The 21,414-nt window shown below is 29.3% G+C and overlaps 1 protein-coding gene across 1 annotated transcript in view; it reads left to right on the forward strand.

Moving 5' to 3' along the window:
* The first annotated feature begins 8,583 nt into the window (after positions 1-8,583).
* LOC107445164 (ATPase family gene 2 protein homolog B) overlaps positions 8,584-21,414 on the forward strand; it is a 31,250-nt gene continuing 18,419 nt past the window's right edge. Inside the window, exons 1-2 of the mRNA XM_016059507.4 lie at positions 8,584-10,063; positions 14,631-14,804. Coding sequence (XP_015914993.1) covers positions 9,035-10,063; positions 14,631-14,804 — 1,203 coding nt within the window. The 5' untranslated portion in view covers positions 8,584-9,034. The remainder of the gene's footprint in view (positions 10,064-14,630; positions 14,805-21,414) is intronic.

Genomic DNA, 21,414 nt, shown 5'->3' on the forward strand with positions numbered 1-21,414 from the left:
CTAATAGAGCTTACTCATTTTCAAGAGTTAAAATAAAGGCCAAAAATTTTGTATTTTGCTCACAGGAATTTTTAAGTACAAAGTGCATTGTTATACACTTTTAATAATACAAAATTTGATCTCTCTATCCTAAAGTAAATTGTTTTCCCCCATTTAAAAGTTTTCTTATCTGAAAATATTGAACTCATCTATTGCTCTTGTAATTAGCTATAATAATAATAATGGAAATTGTTCTTTATTTTTTCTCAAATAACTTTTTACCGCTGAAAAGAAATTTTGTTACCTATTCTTTGTCAATAAAAAGTTGTCAAAAATAAGAATTAGTTTCATAAAATGCCCATAACATTTATTTAAATGATAAACAAAAAGGTAAAAAATAAATATTAATGATAAAGTAAATTCTCCCTCAATTGTAGTTAAAGACTAGAAGGAGTGAGATTGCTCACAATACCATGTCATTATAGCTCCTATTTAAATTAGTGAAATAATTGCATTGTTAAAAAATATTTGAGAGCCCACTGCCTAAAGGTCAATTGGCTGGCATGTTTGAAATAATTAGTAAAATGTGCCATTCCTGAAATATTATTTATTAATATTTATGATGCTCTTCCTTTGTTTGTTGTGGCATACAATATTAGTATAACTCTGTTTTTTTTTTATGTTTTCTATTAAAACGAACTGTAGTATCTCTTGTACCATTTTTTCTTATATATTATGATCTTTAATAAATTTTTTATTTTCTGGTGATTCAAAGTGTAATTGAAAAAACTGTGCTCTTCAATTATATGTTTATCATTTTTCGAATTTATTCTCAATATTTAACTGACTTAGTAAACTTCAAAAAATATGAAAATTACGTTTGGATTAAATATTTTTTTGAGTTTCTTCTACATCTTCCTTTCTTACAAATATTTCTGGTACTTAGTATTCATTCCATTTCCTTATGACTAACTGTATTATCAGATGACTATTTCCTGTTAAATTTTTAATTGTCATCATTGTTTGAAACTTGTTAATTGTGCTTTACTCATTGTTTTGATTAAATTTCCAAACAGTTATCTATTTATAAAATGTCTTTCATGACTATGAATTCTATAAAAATTAGAAAAAATTTCTTTAGTTTTTAAATTTCTTTAGTTCTTTTCCTGTGAGAAAAATTTTTTGTGCTTATGTTGTGTATTATGGATTTGGTGCTTTCATATCTAAATAAATGTTATTTATTGCTAAGTATGGTATATATAAATATTTTGTGAATAGTTATATGAAATAAATTTGTGTTTTACATTGTTTGTTGATAAATGCTTATATTTATGTGAAATAATTTAGTTATATAGAATGATTGTATAAATTTTTTAGGATTTTAATGATTTATATAAAATATCTCTTTATCTCTATACTTTTCAACCAAGAGTATTTGTTCCTTGTTTTGAAAATAACTTTTATGAGGTTATAATATTTAAATAATTACTAAAGATATGGTTTTATTTATGTTATTAAATATGAGTAGTTTTGTCTTTATCTAAATAGATTTATTGTTGTAATCATTTATTTTAAAACTAGCTCTTTTTTTTTTAATTCCGTGAACTTTAAATTTTGGTATTTGTTTTAAAATTTCCTGGAAGAGTTGTTTGTCAAGTGTGGTCATGAGAACTAACTTTTGTTTGAGAAAAATAGTCAGGTTATTTATATTTGCTTCAAATATGAATCATTCATCAACACCAAAGTTATTTTTTTATCTCTAAATAAGTTATATTTTAGTGCAATATTCTTTTTTTTATTAAGTTTTAATACCTATTTAACTTGAGCAATTATATATTTTGGCTCTCATATTATTTTTTTACATGCTGAAATTATACAAATATAAAAAATTTTGAAATGCAATTTGTGAGCTATTTGTAAATAGAAAAATGTATTAGCTATTTGCAGTTTGTTTTTTGTTGTCCCCCCCCCCCCNTTTCCCCCCCCCCCCCATAAAAAGTTTGTTTTTCAGAAAGAGCTCACTAAATTACAAAATAAATTGGAAACAGTATGCTTTTTCTAAAATCATTTTATGAAGGCTTTATTCTATTTTTTCCAATCTAATAGAAAATAAATGTGCTGTAAAATAATAGCTTAAATTAACATTTATTATTTATTTATATCTATATATAAATACTTCCGAATTTGGCAATATTTAGTTAAATGCAAACTACATATAAAACATTAACATAGAAATAAAATGTTATTACAAGAGTATATGCATTATGGTTTTGTTGAAAACTAGGTTTTAGTTGTCTTGTGAAGTTTGCCTTTTTATTATAATTGTTTTAAAATACAAAGTATTATAGTATTGTTTGAAAATGTAATACTAATAATTTAAATATTGATATCATCAGAAAATTATTTAAATATCTTTCAAGCAAAAACTTTAGCTATAATACTTACTACTGAAAAGTAAGAAAATTTTTTTTTTTTATTTAAACATTTGAAAAGCTGTTTGTTTTATTTTGATTGTTATAACATCTATGCAAATGATTAACTTATGTTGTCTCAAAATATTTATTTAAATCAAAATATTTTTGTAAAGTTTATACTTAAATAAAGTTCTATATTTACTATGATGCAATGTCATGTTTGTAATATTCTTTCCAAAGATATGAAATAAATAAAATAAATAAGAAAATCTTTTTAAAATTTCTTTAATTTTGAGCATATAAAATTTGAAAACAAAATCTAAGAAAAAGTATGTTAATAAATGTCATGCTGAAATATGCATAACATATTTTCTAGCATTATTATCTTATTTAATACTTATTTAATACTTTTTCAATAAATAAAAATCATTAATATGAACCGTAATCTTTTTATACCACAACCTTAAATTGAGTGCAGAATAAAATCCATTTTTAGATATCTCCTCTACTTCTGCCTAACACATTAGCATAAATTCAAAAACCATTATATGGTTGCAAATGTTTTGATTTCATTGAAGTCCTTTATTATTTCTCACACTTTCTTTTTCACCAACACATATGAATGTGTAAGACTAAGAAAAAGAGCCTTGACATTAAATTTAATCAATTAATAGCCAATACACTGATTCCTTAACTTTCCTTGGCAAAAACTATGATAATGTACTCGTCACACTCACATTTTTGATTTTCTGAGTGGGCAGAGAGTGTCATGTCGGGCTAAGCCCTGCAACCACATTATCCAAGCCATTTTCCAAATTTATAATTTGATAATGTATACTTATATAAAAAATTGAGATTACTCTTTACTTTGGAGCTCCGCATAATAAAGTAATTCAAAAATAAAGAATTTTTATGTATTACAATTTGATGCTTTAATAAGTAATTTATGATTTTTGTTAAATAACTGCTTGCCTACATCTCTCCCGAATAAAATATGTCGATCAACATTCAACTTCTTCAGCGAATTCCTCAACTACTTCAACAAACCAAAAATATTCCTGGATAGTAAGATTTTAAACATACATATGTTGAGCTTTGAATTAAAAGCCTTAACATTGTAATTTTATGATGTAGGTGAGGTTTGGATATTGAAATAGAATTTTATTTAAGTACGGGCCAGATATCCAAGAATTAGAACTTTACAGTCTTGATTCTAAACTGAGAAAGGATTTGACCTTGAGTGGGGTTTTTTTTTTAATATATTTCTGCACAATATATTTAAACGTTAATGGATCTTAGTAATATGGGACTGATTAGTTTCTTAAGATAAAGACACATCATATTTTCTAAGATAATTAAATTAATATTATTACTCTCTTCGTAAGATGTACTTATAAACAATGATAGTTTGCTGTGACTTACAAAATGTATGAAAAATAAAGAACTATTTTTTACATGGTAAACTCAGGGTTTTTTATGAATCGTGAAAATTGTAGAAATATTAAATAAAAAATCACATGTATAGTTCATGCAACTAATATAATATAGAGTCATCCCAATAAATGAGATTTCATTTTCAATAATATACAGGTGATCCATGTTGCGAATTTGTCTTGAAACGCCAAGCTCCATAACCTCGTGTCTTTGAACATTGGCCAAACAATAAGGAAATTTGAGTAAAGCCAATCTGCATTAAAGAAAGAAAGAAAAATAGAGAAAGTGACTATTATTTTACATTAGTCTTAACTTATTTAAATACCTAGTATTTTTTTCGTTGGTTTTATTTATTTAAAACTTTTTTTATAATCTACATTTAAGGCAGTCAGTAACTATCTGGCCAGCTTTACATGTCATAAATTAGCATTTTTTGTTAAATTTAAAATCTTAGATTCAAATACTATATGAAATTGGAGAAAAAAAATTTTCCTGTACAATTCGTTAGTTAATCAAATATGATAGAAATTTCTTATATGTTTACTAACTTTTCAAAGAAGTCATTTGATTATCCTCAAAATCCAAAATATTGCTGATTTAAAAAATAAAAAAGAAAGTTAAAAAGTCCATTTTAGACTTCTTAAACACAGAATTGAAATAATCAAAAAAAATGGTTGCTGAGGTTTCTTATAGATACTAAAAAATGCTTAACTTCTATGTGAGCATCATATACGTTAACACTCTCTTAATAATTAAAAGAAAATATATATATATTAATTGTACATTTAATATCGATTTTTTTTTCTTTAAACTGAAAAGTTGTTAGTAGTTTCAAAAAAGTTCAATCATTTATGAATTTTGTTGACACTTCAAAAAAAATTTTTATGTCAATACAACTCTTAAGCAATAACTTTTTGCTACTTATTCTCTGTTTAAAACAATAAAAATTGAAAACTGCGTGTCTGTTAAAAATCACGATATTTTGAGTCTAGGAAATTTGCGACAAAATCACATTTTTACTTCAATGCTAAATAATAATAGCTATTTTTTTTTTTTAAAAAAAATAGCTATTTTCTCTTTTTTTTCTTTCTTTTTACAGAACGAAATACTCAATTATAAGATTGTAATTTTTTAACGAGGCATTGTGCATCAAATTTTGCACAAAAAATAAAATAGGAATTAAATTTGTCAATATACTTGATTTAAAATATCTTTATTATTTAGCAATGCCCTCTCATTCTATAATTAATTTAACATTTTTTTTTCTTTCTTTCCTTTTTTCACTTTTAATTTAATCGAAATAGAGGTCATAGTATAGGAGCCTTAACCTGAAGCAGTATTATGCTATTTACGCATTAAATCATGCTTACATATCTTGAGTGATGCAGTCATCAAATTGTTAACAAATTAATATTTAAAAACCATTTCCATGAAATCATGTCCCCCAATACTTTTAACTATGATAAATAAAATGAAAAGAAAATATGCAAAAGATGCAATGTGGATAATGAATAATAAGGATTTAAAACTTATAAGAATCATATTTGCAGAAAGTTTAAATCTTAGAACTTCAAGAAAACCTTCAAGCGCAAATCTATTATAATTATAATTTTTTTATTGCATGGCTTATGTACCAGTGAACTGATGTTAAATTTTCGCAGTGGTAGTTACGCCACAATACTCCCCCACCAGAATTTTAATAGGGATAGAATTCGATGAATGGATAACACTAGTTGCTGTACTTGTGAAAGAAAGGAAAGCTGGATTATATAAGGTCACCGGGTTTTTTTGAGTGCTGAATGTGAGAGATGTATTATCTTCACGGTCGTAGTCGCTCCTGTGTTGCGTTTAGCAGTCGAGTGTAAGCAGGCCGACGTAATGATTCGCGATCGCAACGAACTATAGGGGGCGTTGTTGTATGAGACGCATACCTGCGATTTCTATATGAACCGTCATTCAGTTACTCTGGAGACGTCGTTAATGTAGCGTGTAGCATTGCAACGTTCCTTCTTTAATGTGGCTTATTAAATTTAAAAAAGAAAAATGCTTGATCTTCTTTCTTGTACAACCGAAAACAAAATGGTATCTCTTTTTATTAGAGAAGGAATATCCAAAACACATCGGAAAAATATTTGTACATTAACAGAAAAAAATATGTATATTCTTATAAGAGTTAAAACCTAATGCCCGAGAAATAGTATTACTAAATTTAATGATATAACATGAAAGGCCCATTTAAACTTTACATTCTATAGTTTTAAGAATCATATTAGTTCAAAAATTAAAATGAACAAAAAGTATACATAAGCCTCATAATTTTATGAAATTTAATTTTGTAAACAAAGTTTTTTGACAACAATTTTTATCAAAAAATTTCAAGTTTCAATAAAAATCATTATTTAGAAACTAAGAAACGTAAAATAAAGAATGCTGACGAAACAAAAAAAAAAAAACAATTCTTTTTTGTCGCCATTTTTAGTGCTACGAAAATTCGTCTTTGGGATTTGCCAAAAACAAAACAAGATGCAATTTTATTTTTTCAGGAGGGAAATATTTTACCGAAAAAACGAAAATGTACCAATTCCCACAACATAAAACTTTATCTTGGTAAACGTACGTTTTGGAAATGTTATTTCATTTGGAATCTTATTTATCAGAGTTCATATGGCGATATGATTGTTTTGAATCTATGCTAAACTCTATATCGGCTCATTTTCCACCGAAATCCGATTGACTATTTTGATTTTAAATAAAGTGTTTTATTTTATGAATTGTCGCAAAAATTTTAAGTGTAGATTGGCGGCACTTAAAAACCGCCAAATCTGTAGCGGCGGTGGCGTTAATACGTAAGTACCGAATTTTTATTCCATACTTTTCTGAATCATATTACTTCAAACATTGGAATATACAAGAAGTATACATAAACACATAATGTTATACCATTTAATTTTTCAAAAAAAGTATTTTGAGAACAATTTTTATCAAAAAATTATAAACTAAAAAACGGAAAATAAAGAATTCTTAGGATAAAAAAAACGATTTTAAGAATTCTTAACATTGAAATAAAAACTTTCATATTGTTTCTTTTTTTATTATTCTTATAGTTCTTAATCAGACGTAAAAAACCATTCTGTAGAGAACCATCATCAAATGAAAAAAAAATATTTACAAGCAAATTTTTTATTGTAAAAATCATTGCACTTACCTGATTTATGATTCCCGGAGAATTCCAAAATGATAAGTTCCTTGTTTGAAAACTTTATTCTCAAATAATAGATACATAGTTTATACCTTCATTACTTTTAGATAACATACTACACAGCAAAATTTTATAATTGATATGAATTTGAATATGTAGCTAAAAACAGAATAGCTGAATTCTAGTTGAACTTATTCTTTCAAAATTAAAAAAAACTTACCAAGAAAACGATTTAAATTAATTAAGAATCAGCACAAATGGCACTATTTCAAGTAACTTGGATAATTTTTTATTGTTGTTTTCCGAATTATATGGATACAGAAATATATACTATTCTATAACGAAGAAGAATATGCTATAACTATTACAATTCTGTATGTTCTGAATTCATATTTATTCACTGGAATGACGAAAGCAATGTTGACTTCACTTTAATTCGTAATGAATTGAAGACAGAAGAAATGCATTTTACCTTAATACACACATCTGTAACAGTATCCGAAATCGGAAGTCATCAGTTGCAAGTTTGTTGATAATAGAAATTAAAAATTATTGAGGAATTTTTCTTCAAATGTTTGGCGTGTTCTGTTCCTGAAAGATTTACTAATATTCTGGAGATTTTTTTCAAGTTCTTCGGCCTTTTCCTTAGGGAAATTTTGTTTCTTATTTGCTGCTAAAAAATGGCGTCTGATTCAGTCAATGACTTTGATGGCAGAAAATGTGATTGTATTAAGTTAATGTCCGATATTTACAGGCTCCCGCTAGACGGCGTACTCGAGCGTTGCGATCGCGAATCGAGACGAGACTGAGCAGCAACAGCGCGTAAAGGTGGATAATGTCACAGTCACAAGTAGCTCTCCACACGCTAATGGTGAAGACATGCGTGCGAAATATTGTCATACGCAGAGAGTCTACGCCACTTGTTGCTCATTTGATCGCCAATACCACACAGATCGTCCCGCAGTGGACTGATCATTAAGACACGGTTCCCATCACATCACCGAAGTCAGGCATCGCTGGCTGCGGTCAGTGTGCTGGTGAGTGACCACTTGGATCAGTCTTGGTAGGGACAGAGGGTGTGCGGTATTGGTCCTCGTTAAACTGCTCTACTGTAAAGAGCTCGACTTCGCGCAGGGCATCGGATTACCGAAGCGGGGGTGCCATCCCCTCTGCAGAGGATCAAAATTGTGATGGCATGTCTTTGGATCATTCTCAGGGATGTTTCCCAGACCGTCGCCAATAGCCCATTGTGCAGCTCTAGTGCGACGTAAATGAACTACAACAATCATCCACAGATCGTAATTTTGACCTGAATCAGAGAACGATCAATCTCCAATTCAGTACCCCCAGAGTTATGGGAAGATGGAGGACTTTGCGACTCGACAGATTTAACGTGCATCAGTCACCATTTTACTACACGGGGAGTCTTCAGTCGGCAGGGTTCGTACACACGAACTCTCGGACATGGGTTCAGTGCCCTGCCGAACAGGCTGACCTGTTAAAATTTCAAAAAATATTAATTATATTATAATATTGTAACTGCCTAATCTTAACTGTAATGTTTTTGTGCCTCAGATTTCAATTAGTTCGTAATAAGCAATATTTGAACCGTCAGATTTCAGTTTTATATTTGTACTGAACATAGTTATTTATGAACCGGAATTGAAAAAAAGTTTTATTCATAAAATATTTTTTCAACTGTTTATGACAATTTTAGCACGTTTTTTTTATTTATTTGTGTATAGTTTTGATTTTGATCATTGAGGATTTATTTACTTTCTCCACACTTCACGACTTTTCTTGCAATTTATTTATTTGAAGCTTACTTGCCCTAACGAATATCGCTGCAATATCTATATTTTATTAAAGATACTTTTTCTGTTCAAAATCTTGGGCTTTAAGATGTGACGGATAAAATTACTAGGTCAATTTGACGGGAAAATCTAGTTGCTTTCATATAGTTATCCAAAATAAAAATCTTCCGATACTTCATAAAAGCTTTGTAAAAATGTTTCGAAACTTGGTTAAAAAAGTTTTAACTGGAGACGAGTTTTCCGTACAAAAGTGTTATTTACCTATTAATGACTTGCGAAATTTGCAAGTAAATATTGGAGATTTTGTTTCGGTGAATTGTGGTGTATATAATTGTATATGCCGGATATTTCCTTTGTTGGATCCCGAGAATTGTGTTGCAATTGACGAAACTGTTACATATCGAAATGTTAATGTTAACGCAACCAGCAAAAAATTGTTGAATTTTCCGTCAGATTTCAGTCTAATAAAAACTTCGGTTATTAAGAAATTAGAAATACGAATAGTACTTCAAAGTGTTATCTGCTCTGCCATCCCCACATTAGAGCATTATTCTAATGTAATTTCGAAACTCTTTCATAATTATGTTGTTAAAACAAATGCTATTGTGAAATGTGATGGACTAGAATTAGCTAATTTACTTAATATTAAATGTTTGATAGTGAAAAATATGCTTTTTGACGATAATTATAAAATAAGAGACAGCACTTATGGACGAATTACACGAAGTACTGTTTTAGAAGTAACTGGTTTTCTTTCTTTTGAACAGTTCCAGATTTCAGAACAATTTGAACTGAAAACTCTTGGTGGTTTTAATGATGCTTTAGAGTTATTGAAAATGTGTTTTAAAGTTAGCAAAAGAATATTACTTTTGGGACCTTCCGGAAGTGGTAAAAGTACTTTGATTAAAAAATTTTGCTCTGACATAAATTGTTTCCTTCTCAAAGTCGATGGATTTTCAAAACTTTCCTTAGAAGTGTGCAATGCATATATATCTGCACTTGTTAAATTGAAAAACGTTTTGTCTAATATTCCTGTAATTCTGTTTATTGATAATTTAGATCGAATATTTAAAAATAATCCTTCAAAATCGAAAAAAGATGACAAATTAAACTTTTTAACTTACTTGATTGATGTTCTCAAAAAAGAACATATTTTTATTCTTGGTGCTGTGCCACATAAAGGACTGCTGAATGCTTATTTTATAAATTTTTTTGACACTGAAGTAAGCATGTTTTCAGTTTCAATCTTTTTTTTAAATTCATTTGGTTTTTCTAATTGTGTTGTTTTTCAAAAGTAATAATCAATGTTAGAATGTTTATAACTAATGCATCTTTTGTACAATTGGTTGTTTTTTCTTTCATAGAGCGCTTATATATTATATATAAAGTTTTTTATAATTTTAATTTTTTCACGTTATTTTATGAATTTTAAATATTTTTTAAGTTACAAGCAGCTTGCTCATGTATTAATTTTTTTCTTGATAAATTACTTTTAAGTTTACATTGAATTTGGTTATTTTAAATTTGCTCCAATTACAAGAGATGCTGTTAAACAGAGTGTTTCAAAATATAATTTGCTTTTGGGTTGGCAATTCTCTTTTTGAAGATTACAATTATCTTAAATTATCATTTATCTTCGAGATGTTTATTGACTTTTTAATTAATTTATTTATTACATATTTATTTTAATTATCTTATTTTTTATTAAATTAAAAAATACAGATTACGATTTATAATTTTAAGGAAATTAATGTGAAACATGCCTTAGAAAACTCTTAAGGGCATTGTCTATTAATTTAGGGTCATTTTTAGTCTTTTTCAAATTTTTTAAGGGTAACTTTTAAGGATTTTTCAGCCATCAACATCCTAGCCCCCGTAATGACTTAAAATGTAATCTTAATTATTAATGCTTCTGTTGCTCATTCTTTCATTGATATCTCTAAGGATTTATGTTATTGTGTCCTGATATTTCCCTATCATATGTATGTATATATAAAAGCATGATGGTTTTTTTTTCTAAGAAAAAGGCACATTTTTAAAAGGTTTACTAAGAATTATAAATTTTTTTTGCTTAGTTTCTTAAAAAAAAATAAATGTTATAGCAAAATTTAACATTTATGCATAATTTAATTGCATTTTTGTAATAATTAAACCAAACATTCATGAATACAGATTCTCTGTTATAAATAATTTTAGTTCAAACAAAATCTTTAATTCCGTCGTTAATTTAAATAAATTCGATACATTTTCCCGCCATTTTTTTAAAAAAAATGTTTTTTTCCTCATAAGATTTCAGGATTTTTCTTTCTTTTTTGAAACATGTTTACCTTACCATCATTTTGGAAATAATCATTAGTGTATTACTTCATTGTTTTTTCTTCTTTTTAAGATTATTTCCCAAATTTTTTTTTTTTTTAGTTGGGTTTAACAATATAAAAAACGACTTTTTGTAGCGATTCAGAAAATTGGAAAAATCAGTTATCCGGAATAGTGATGGTCTCCATCGTTCCGGATAATCGGTTACCTATTGTACCTAGTATGCTTAAAACTACTGTAAAGGTGTTTCTATTGATCACCATGTAGGTATTATTTTTAATGACAATACTTTATATTCATAAGTATTTACAAGTTGTCATAAGTATATTGTATAAGTCATAAGTAAATTTGGGCATATTGTCATAAGTGTATTTTATTTTATTTCTTCTTAACTGTTTAGTAAAGTTGACCAACTGTTTGGTAGAATTTAAATCTCTATACTCCCAAGTAAATTAAAATAATATTTATAAAGACATTATCTTTTTCTCAAAATAATAAAAAAATAGTAAAATGTGTTTTTACAAAAAAGTCAAGAAGAGTGCATTTGTATGTGAAAAAAAAGAAGTATGTTACAAGGTAAGGTAGACAACATTTGCATGCCCTGTTACACAGGTGTTTCCGATTAAAATAGTTATTATTTTTTTAACTGTAGTAGTTGTTTTTTGTTCTATTACATATTTAATTTAAATTTATTTTCTTGTATGGATGGGTGATCGTGTAAAGCTAAGGGTGGTGGCGCTAGTGGTAAAATTGCTCTTTCAAGACTTCCGGGTTATTGCTTCCGATATATTTTTATGCCGCAGATTGAAAAAACGCGCCATCATATTATTGCATCATATCTTTTGCAGTATTTCACATGTACCGAGTTCTTTCTTTCAGCCTTTAACTTCAGCATTATCATATTAATATTATAATCATTAGAATATTTTCTAATTAGGCTAACTTAAAAAGATATTTTTAAAGATATTTTATTCAAATGTAGCCAAATAAGGGATAAAATACAAAACATGGCAAACCTTAAGAATTATTCACAGTGAGATATTAACATTCCAAAATTTTTTTTGGCCTTACGACCTCTGAGAATCAATACATTTCTGAAAGCTCTTATGAATGGTACAATTATGTTTAGATTTGAACCCAAATTACAATGACAAAACTGCATAGAATATTTGGCTTGTTCACACATCGCCTCGTAGACATAACATAAGCGGAGGGATACACCGGAAATTTTCTAAATTTCTTCCGGTTTAAGGACGCTTGTTATTGTTTACATTAGACCACCCATCCATAATAACATAGATACAAATAAGTATTTCATAAATTTACTGCTTCATTAACTTCATTATTTCTTCTACTATTTACAGCATTGCTCTGTATCCATAACATTAGTATTTTAAGTGCAAAAAAAAAAAAAGTTGTATCAATGTCACATTGCTGTTTCCTAAAATAATTCATAATGTCTTAATCAGAGATATAAAAATTTTTGATTATAATTTGTAGCTTTTTTGTTACTAAAATTATCTCTCGGAATGTTCTGAATTTCAATAAGAACAGTAGACTTGGTTTTTGTGCAAAAGTTAAATACTTAAAATGTTTTTAAGATGTCAAAGAAGAGAACACTCAAAATTCATCAATAATTTTCAAAACCTTGCAATAATTTTCAAAACCTAATTTTCAAAAATATAAGGTCACTTTTCCAAAGTCCAGGTTCACTGAATAGGAATTCTTTGTTACAGATTATGGGATATATGGTCAAGCTTTAAAAATCGTTATAGCTTATAAGGTAATTTTTATCTGAGGCGATTGGAGCTCTTTTCTAACAAAAGCCTATTCAACTTCCTTACAATGCAATTACCCCTCTCGAATTCTAGGAAAATGTTGCAGCCGACGAACACACCTGAACCTTGAAAGAGTTTCCACTCCCCAGTTCACAAAGAATTTCCCCCTGTCTTCACTGCCAGTAATTGCTCGAGGGGGAGGGGCTTTTGCCATTCGGACGAGAACAAAGGACAAGTTTTCCCATCGTGTCACATGACTATTTGCTGACCAGACCAGAGGAAAGAATTCAATTTGAACCTCTCTCATAGTGTCATCATGTTGGCAAAGAGAAAGACATTGACTCTATGAGAGAAGGAAAAGATCACTGCAGATTTTGAAAATTCAAATTTATCAAAAGCACATTTTGCCGAAGAACATGGTATGCCACGTACTCCCTTAAACAATATTCTGTCTTGTAAACAATATCCGCAAGGCATTTGGGAAAAGAAAAAGGATGCATTTCCCCCCTTATGAGAAAATTGAAGATGCCGTTCTCCAATGAATAAAAATGTCTAGAGGGCAAAATGTGTCAATATCGTGTTCAGTACTGAAAGAAAAAGCTCTGCAAATAGCCCCGGAATCAGGAGAACCTGATTTTATGGTGAGCAATGGATGAATTCAGAGATTTAAAGTAAGACATGATTTAACTTTCAAGACAGTTTTCTATGTGTACAAATGTTGGAACATGGTGTCCACCACATGCAAAGCAAATTGTTTTCGTCATGCTGGTTTTGTGAGTTCTCTGAACATCTAGGATGCCGAAACCGAAGAAGACGATATTCCTCTATCTGTTCTGATGGAAGATTTGATAAATCGTGGCCATGCCTTTTGAAGGGGAGGCTGAATATGGTTTGATTGTTGAGGAAATTGCCACCACTTCTGAAGCTACAATTTCTGAAATTGTTTTACAAGTTGTGGACAGTGAGGACAATGACAGTGATCCTGAGACTGTACCTGTAACCCAAGCGGAAGCCTTCATTGCAAAAATGTCATGCGAAATTTTTTTACAAATCATGAGGAAGCTGAGGAACATTTTGAGGAGTTACAAAATCTAGAAAACATCGTTCGAAAAATGAAACCAAAAGCGAGACAAACCTGCATTAATGAAATTATTATTTTAAATAGGGTAAGATTTTATGTATATATGTACACTTTGAGGAAATTTGTAAGCAGCTTTATTTTAAATAAATTTTTTTTTTAAAAATCTAACGGTCTTTAATTCTTTACTAATTTTGTTAAAATTTATTGTCTTAAATATTTAATTTATGGCCGATCGTTTTCGTTTTTATTACCATTTTTAAAAAATCATAATGTGTACTATTTACGTGCTTAGTTACGAACTGCTAATGAATAGATTAAAAGGTCACCCCGCTTATAAGGTCACTTTTGCGATGTCCCTTAGGGTGACCTTATATCGAGGTCTGACTGAATGTATATATATATATATATATATGTGTATTTTTTAGTAAATCTAAAATACAGCTAGTACCTGAAACAAATTATTGAAGTATGAAGTTATTTTATGATTGTAAAATGATTTTTTTTTAAATTCTCTTTTAGTCTCATTTTTTCAATATTTTCTTAAGATTAAAATTAATAAATTTTAAATTATTTAAAAGATACTATTTTATAGTTACTAGTCTCTTTTGTATTTAGATTTTTATTGGTTTATTGTCTATAAGTCACCGAAAGGAAATGCTAGAAGCTCTGATGAAGCAATATGGCATATTTGGTATTGATTATAATTTCTTAGCTGAGAAGATGCCTGGTTTTACTGCTAACGATGTTGCTGCTATGACTAAAACTGTTTTAGAGTGTGCTAAAATGCAGGTATTTTTACTATTATTCATTTTGTTAATTTATGTATTATAAAATAATACTAATAATAAATAGTAAGTAGTGTAATGGTTTGCATACTTTTTCATCACAAATTTTTTTTCTGACTCATAATTTCTTTCTTACTATTTTCTTTCTTTTTTGTGTTAAAAAGCACAGTGTTGGTTAGCTAACCAAATAGTACCTGAAACTAAGTACTCTAAAATGTCAAATATTCAATACCATGTAAGCTTAAATTGTTGTTAAATATATGAGGCCAGATCAAAACGAAAGTTGCACTTATAAGTTATGGCCATTTATTAAATCACCTGAACAAAAGCATCATGGCTATGACAGCATATAAGATAAGTTAACTTTTTCACATAGTTCTCAAGAGACTGTAAACATTTATCTGAATGAACAACGAACTTTTCGATTCCGGATGCGTAGAAATCTCCAGTGTTATTTAACCACCCGAAGACGGCTGCTTTCACGTCCTCGTCATTGAGGAATGGTAATCCACTGAGATCCTTTTTCTGCTAACAGAAAAATCGCTTGGTGATAGGTCAGGACTGTATGAAGGATATTGCCATATCTTCCACTTGAATCGCTGCAGCAGTTCGCACCTTTGGAATTTAGTTTTAGGTTTCACAATGAATATCCTTGCAATTAATCCTTTTGGCACATACACTGGGGTCTGTCTAGGTTTTTCTAAGAGGTACTTATTTTGTGAATATTATAATAAAAAATCAACACGGAAATATGGATTTATCGTTTCTTACGGGATACAAAAATAAAATTTTAAGAAAAAGTATTTTGTTAAAATTTAGGAAATCTGCCGTTTTTCCTAAAATTAAATTTGTGAAGGTATCGCTAAACGATGGTAAATTTGGCCCGGACAGACTCCTAATAGAAATCTGATTGCTATACGCACCTCCAATTTAGAGTGAACTTCCAGTTGACATGCCATTGATCTTTGCCTGCTATTCACACAAAATGAGGCGGGGAAGAAACAAACGTTCCTATTAGACATCTGAGCACTTACTGTCCCTTTCTCCACATTTTCCAAGATTACGACACACAGCGCACTCTTGCTGCGACTTAGGGTAACTTACTGTTTGATTTGCCCTCCTATTAAGGTCTTGACTCTATCTATCTTAACTATGATCTGAAACTGCAGCCGGCCCAGTTTTAGATGACTGCAATATGCGATAGTTGAATTCCATGCCAATTGAAACCAGTAGTGAATTTTTAAAGTTTAAGCAATATCCTTGTATTTGGTATCATTTTAAAGTAAATCTTTTGTAATTTATGAATTTAAAAGTTATTTTTTAGAGTTATACATGATTATAGTAAAATTTATCATAAATAGAGAGAATTCATGATTTTGACTTATTCTACAAAAAAAACTATTTTAAAGAGGAATAAGTTATTAAAAATATTACGATTTTACATATTACTTGATTTATATTATAAAATAAATGGTTCAAGAGTCTAATTATGCAGTGATTATCCTCAAAAAAGTTTCTTATTTTATTTTTTAAGTCAAAATTTATCTCAAATATATATTTGTCCCGTCTATTGCAATTATTAATTTAACTTCATTTTATTTATTACGCAAAAAACCTTTTAACTTAATATTTGGTTTTTACAGTAAAATTCATTGGTAAAATCATGTTACGTTATATTTTAATTTTTTTTTTTTTTAAAGTTTCTCATATAACAGAGGGGACATAATGGAGAGGACAAAACTAAATGTCCCTTCAGTTACACAAAATTGATATGTTGACCATTAAAAAGGAACTCTAGGAATGTAAGCAAGTGCTAATGCATCCTGATTCAACTAGTTTAAACTAGCTCCTCCACTATTAGAGCACACTTTTTATACAAATCTGTGCCATTTTTATTTGATAGTTAGCATTTTTTTTTAAGTGAGTAATCAATAGGGATAAAACAGCAGCAAAAAGAATGAGAGAATATAGAACTAGAATGTTCCAAATAAAAAAAAAGAAATTTGTAAGAAAAAAGATAAAGAATATAATATGTGAATTTATGATAACAGAAGTATTTTGAAAGAAAAAAAAGGAACCTAAACAGATAAATTGAAGGAAATATAAAAAGGCACTGATACAAGCAGTGGAAATTGAGGAAGGATATTCTTTTTATAATACGCCTTAGGTATTGAAGAAAGTTATTAAAAAGGCCAACTGTGCACTACCTGTATCTCCAAGAAAACGTTGTACTGTTCTATGCATGCTCTGTAACCTTATTATCAAAACAAAAGAAATGGCCTAATATAGGTTCTGATGGAACAAAAAAAACTTGCAATAAATTTCTACTCATCTGATAAACTTTCTTACCAGACTTCTGGTAGAGCTGAGTGCATGATTGTCAGAGAAAATGGACAGAAAGCCCACAAAGTTAAATGTGCACCTTGATGGAAGCATATCAAGTATCAAAGCAGATTCATCCAAACATAAAAATTGGCAAAGCTAAGTTTGCTGTACTACGACCTATCCATATTTTATGCGTAGGTACGACAGACACTTTATAAAATGTGTATGTGCTATTCACGAAAATATGAATTATTAAGATCACAGTTGCTTGCCTAATAATTACATTGAATTTCTAAATATTGCAACTTGCGACAATCGCGCTAGTGACTTTTTATTTTATAACCTACGTTGAACAGTTGACCCAAATTTGAGTTTACGGCTACCAATGTTCAGCTCTGTAGCCTTGTAATTTTGAACCCAATCCAAAAGACAATGAAACTCCTCGATCAGTACCCTCAGAGGTATTGATTTGTTTTGGGAACTTGAGGACTTTCTGACCTGACATATTTAATGCACACCAGTCACCATTTAAAACACTGGGATTTATTTGATGTTACAATAGATAGTTTTGCAAGTGTAAAAAGTGCTAGTAAAAAAATTGGGTGGTTAATTTTGTTGCCAAATTACTGAAATTGAGAAAAACAAACAAACAATGCACTTTTTTTTATTTTTTAGAACATGGTCTGGTAAAATAAAAACTTTAAAATATAACTAGAAAGATGTAGCACAGGTTTCAATTAAAGCAGTGCTGCCAACTCCAACTTTAAATAACCACAGAGTCACTTCTAAGTGATATCATGGGTGCAAGTCTTCCGTCCCCAGGATGGATTACCGTCTTTCGAAAATGTCCACGGACGGAAACAAGACTGACTCGAAGACTGAAATCAGAATTATTTTTTTTCTGTACTTAAAAATATTTTTTTGGTCTACGTTATTGGTCTACTTTCTTATGTCCTGTTGTTATTTTATCAAAAGACAGATGAATAGAAATTTTTTGTACAGTATTTAAACTTGATGTATTATGGTAAAACTTTCTTAGATAGTTTGTATGTGTCAAGGGGGTATTGTGTATGTTAGGTATTTCAGTCAAAAAAATTTTAGTCCTAGCCTTTTTTCCAACTTGCACCCATGAGGGATATTTCCCTTTAACTTTTTGCCAAATTTGTAAAATGTCCTTTCTATTACATTCCATGTCCTCTCTGTTACAATGCATTATTTGGATTTTTTTAAAAAAATGTGTTTGCAATTTTGAAAGTCTTATAATGATTTATTTTACTTTGAAATGTGATAATTTACAAAAAAAAAAAAAAAAAAAAAAAGATAATGTTTAGGATGGTCTAAATCAGGGCTTCTTAAACTTTTTTATATAGCGACCCCCTTCAAGCTTAGGAAATTTTAAACGACCCCCTCCTCCATATAATGAAATATATATTAACCATAGATGTAGATGTAATATCGCACTATTTTACAATGTAAATAAAATAAGGATTAAAGAATACGTACCCATTCATTTCACATATATATAATTGGAAACGTTGACGGGATATCGGTCGTAATAAAACACAATAAATAGAATGACATGAAACTATATATATATTTATTCAATAGAAAAAATAAACTTTTGTGACAATTTTTTTATAAGAAAACATAAAACTATATCTATATATTCAATAGAAAAAATAAACTTTTGTAACAATTTTTTTAATAAAAACATATTATTAACATCAAACAATATTAATGTGACGGATGTGATTTTTTATTTTTACACAAATAATTAAATCTAGGCTCAGTTTGAGTTAATGCAGATCGTAATAAATTTTCAACGTTTATTAAAGTTGAACGGTATTTTGATTTTATGTAAGTTAATGTGGAAAAGGCTGATTCACATAAATATGTTGTACAAAATGGCAGTAATTTGTTCATTGCCATTTCCGATAGTAGGGGATATTCTGATTTGATTTCTATCCAAAATTCATGCACAGGCACTTGAGAAAATCTAAGTCGCAAGGTAGTATCACTTGTTAATTCGGCAAATTCTTCTTGTGCTTTTAAGTTTAAAAAATTAATTTCTTCCATTTCAATTGAAAATGGATTGCAAATCCATTGTTGTGTATCGATATCATTGGGAAAATACCTATGCATGTAAACTTCCATATCCTTCAAATGATTAACTATAATTTTTGTTATAGGAGTATCTTTTTTTGAAATATTGTTACTAATTATATACTCGTCAGTAAATGGAAACATTTCGAGCGATCCACTTTCCACTCTGTTCTTCCATATAAGAATTTTTTTAACAAAGGCCTCAAGTTTATTTTTTAACATAAACATATTAACGCAGACTCCCTGCATTGATAAATTCATATCATTGATTTTATCAAAAATATCTGCCAAATAGCATAGCTTGAGAAGCCATAAATTATCTTGAAAATAATCGGCCAAATTAGAATTTTGCTCTGTTAGAAATATAAGAACTTCATCTTTTAAAGTTAATAATCGTTTCAAACTTCGACCTCTTGATAGCCACCTAACTTCAGCATGTAGCAATAAACTTGTATAATCCGAATCCATATCAATGCACAAATTTTTAAACAATCGACTATTAAGTGCTCGACTTTTAATAAAGTTAATGATTTTGACTGCATCAAAAAACACAGTGTTTAATTCTGGTGCAATTTTTTTAACAACAAGTGCCTCTCGGTGAATCATACAATGTGTAAATGTAATATGATCATTTCCAGCTTTAACAAATGCTGTAAAACCAAGATCTTGTCCGGTCATTGCTGCAGCACCGTCCGTGCACACACCAACACAATTTTTCCAATTTAATCCTTCTTTTTCAAAAAACTCATTTACTTTTTTATATATATCTTTTCCACGAGTATGACCTTCCAGAGGACGACAAAACAGTATATCTTCATGAATGCTTCCCTCATAAATATATCTTACAAAAAGTAACAACTGTGCCATTTTTGAAATGTCTGTCGACTCGTCCAGTTGTATTGCAAACTTTGAGCTGTCTTTAAGCCTCATAAGAAGCTGTTGAAATTGATCATTGCTAATGTCTGAAATTCTTTTGGACACAGTGTCATTTGATAATGGAATTTTACTAATTTCAGCAGCATACTGTTTTCCATGAACAATTTCAGACATTCTTATAGCTGCAGGTAGTAAAAGTTGCTCTCCAATAGTAAAAGGCTTTTTCGTTTTTGCTATCAAATACGAAACTTCATACGATGCCAATAGATATTTATCATTCAAAGTAACATACTTCTCCAAAGTGTTCTTTTCTTTATTTGATGTTTGCAAAAGACGCTCAAAATATTCTATTGCCTTTTTTGATAACGTTGCATGTTTAGTATTCAAATATCGTTGCAGTTTTGACGGTTTCGTGCTTTTTGCAGCCAAAACTTCCTTGCAAATTAAACACACTGGTTGTTCTTCATTGTTGTGAGAAGAGCATGTGAAGCCATACTGCAAATATGATTCGTCATATTTTCTTTTTTTTGTTTTGCTAGAAGTAGGATTTGAAGCACTGCAACTTGGTTGTGACGGCGTGGCAGACTTATTAGTTGGAATTTTAATTAGCCATTTATCCATGATGGTTAAATAATAATAAATAATTAAACAAAATGTAGTTGAATTTTAACGTAATAATTAAAAACACCAACTGAAAATTACACAGTAAATACACACATGTCACTACGAAGACAAAGCTGAGTCCAAACTGAAGTACAAGCAGAAAAATAACTACACTCGAATCTCTACCAGTGCAATGACAACAAATTACGATCAGATCAACCCCGACGCATGGCGTGTTCAAAGTGTGCAGCGCACAAAGGCACCGTATCACAAAGATGCCGAAAAAGAAGCTTTCATTTAATTTTTTTTATTATTCTTTTATAAAAATAATATGCCAATTCGCCTAGCCTAGCTTGATTATGCTTCCGTATTGTATGTGTAAGCTGTAAGGCAAACACTGACGCCGGCGGCCAGACATCAATGTCGAACGTTCAGTTGAAAATCGAGGAGCGCGTTCTATTTATTATTTTAAATGCTACATCCATATTTTCATTTATAGGCCCTACATAACAGTTTTGCATTGCCACTTTTTTTCAAAAAATAGTTATAATAAAACTACAATAGTATTTTGTATGATTTTTATTTGTATTTATATTTGTACGTAGTGTGTATACTAATTTTAAAATTTTATTTTTAATGATTGAAAAGTATCAGATCTTTGCGACCCCCTTTCAGTAGTCTCGCGACCCCCCTGGGGGTCGAAACCC

Source organism: Parasteatoda tepidariorum, chromosome 7 (genome assembly GCF_043381705.1).
Source record: "Parasteatoda tepidariorum isolate YZ-2023 chromosome 7, CAS_Ptep_4.0, whole genome shotgun sequence".
In the NCBI taxonomy this organism is placed as follows: domain Eukaryota; kingdom Metazoa; phylum Arthropoda; class Arachnida; order Araneae; family Theridiidae; genus Parasteatoda; species Parasteatoda tepidariorum.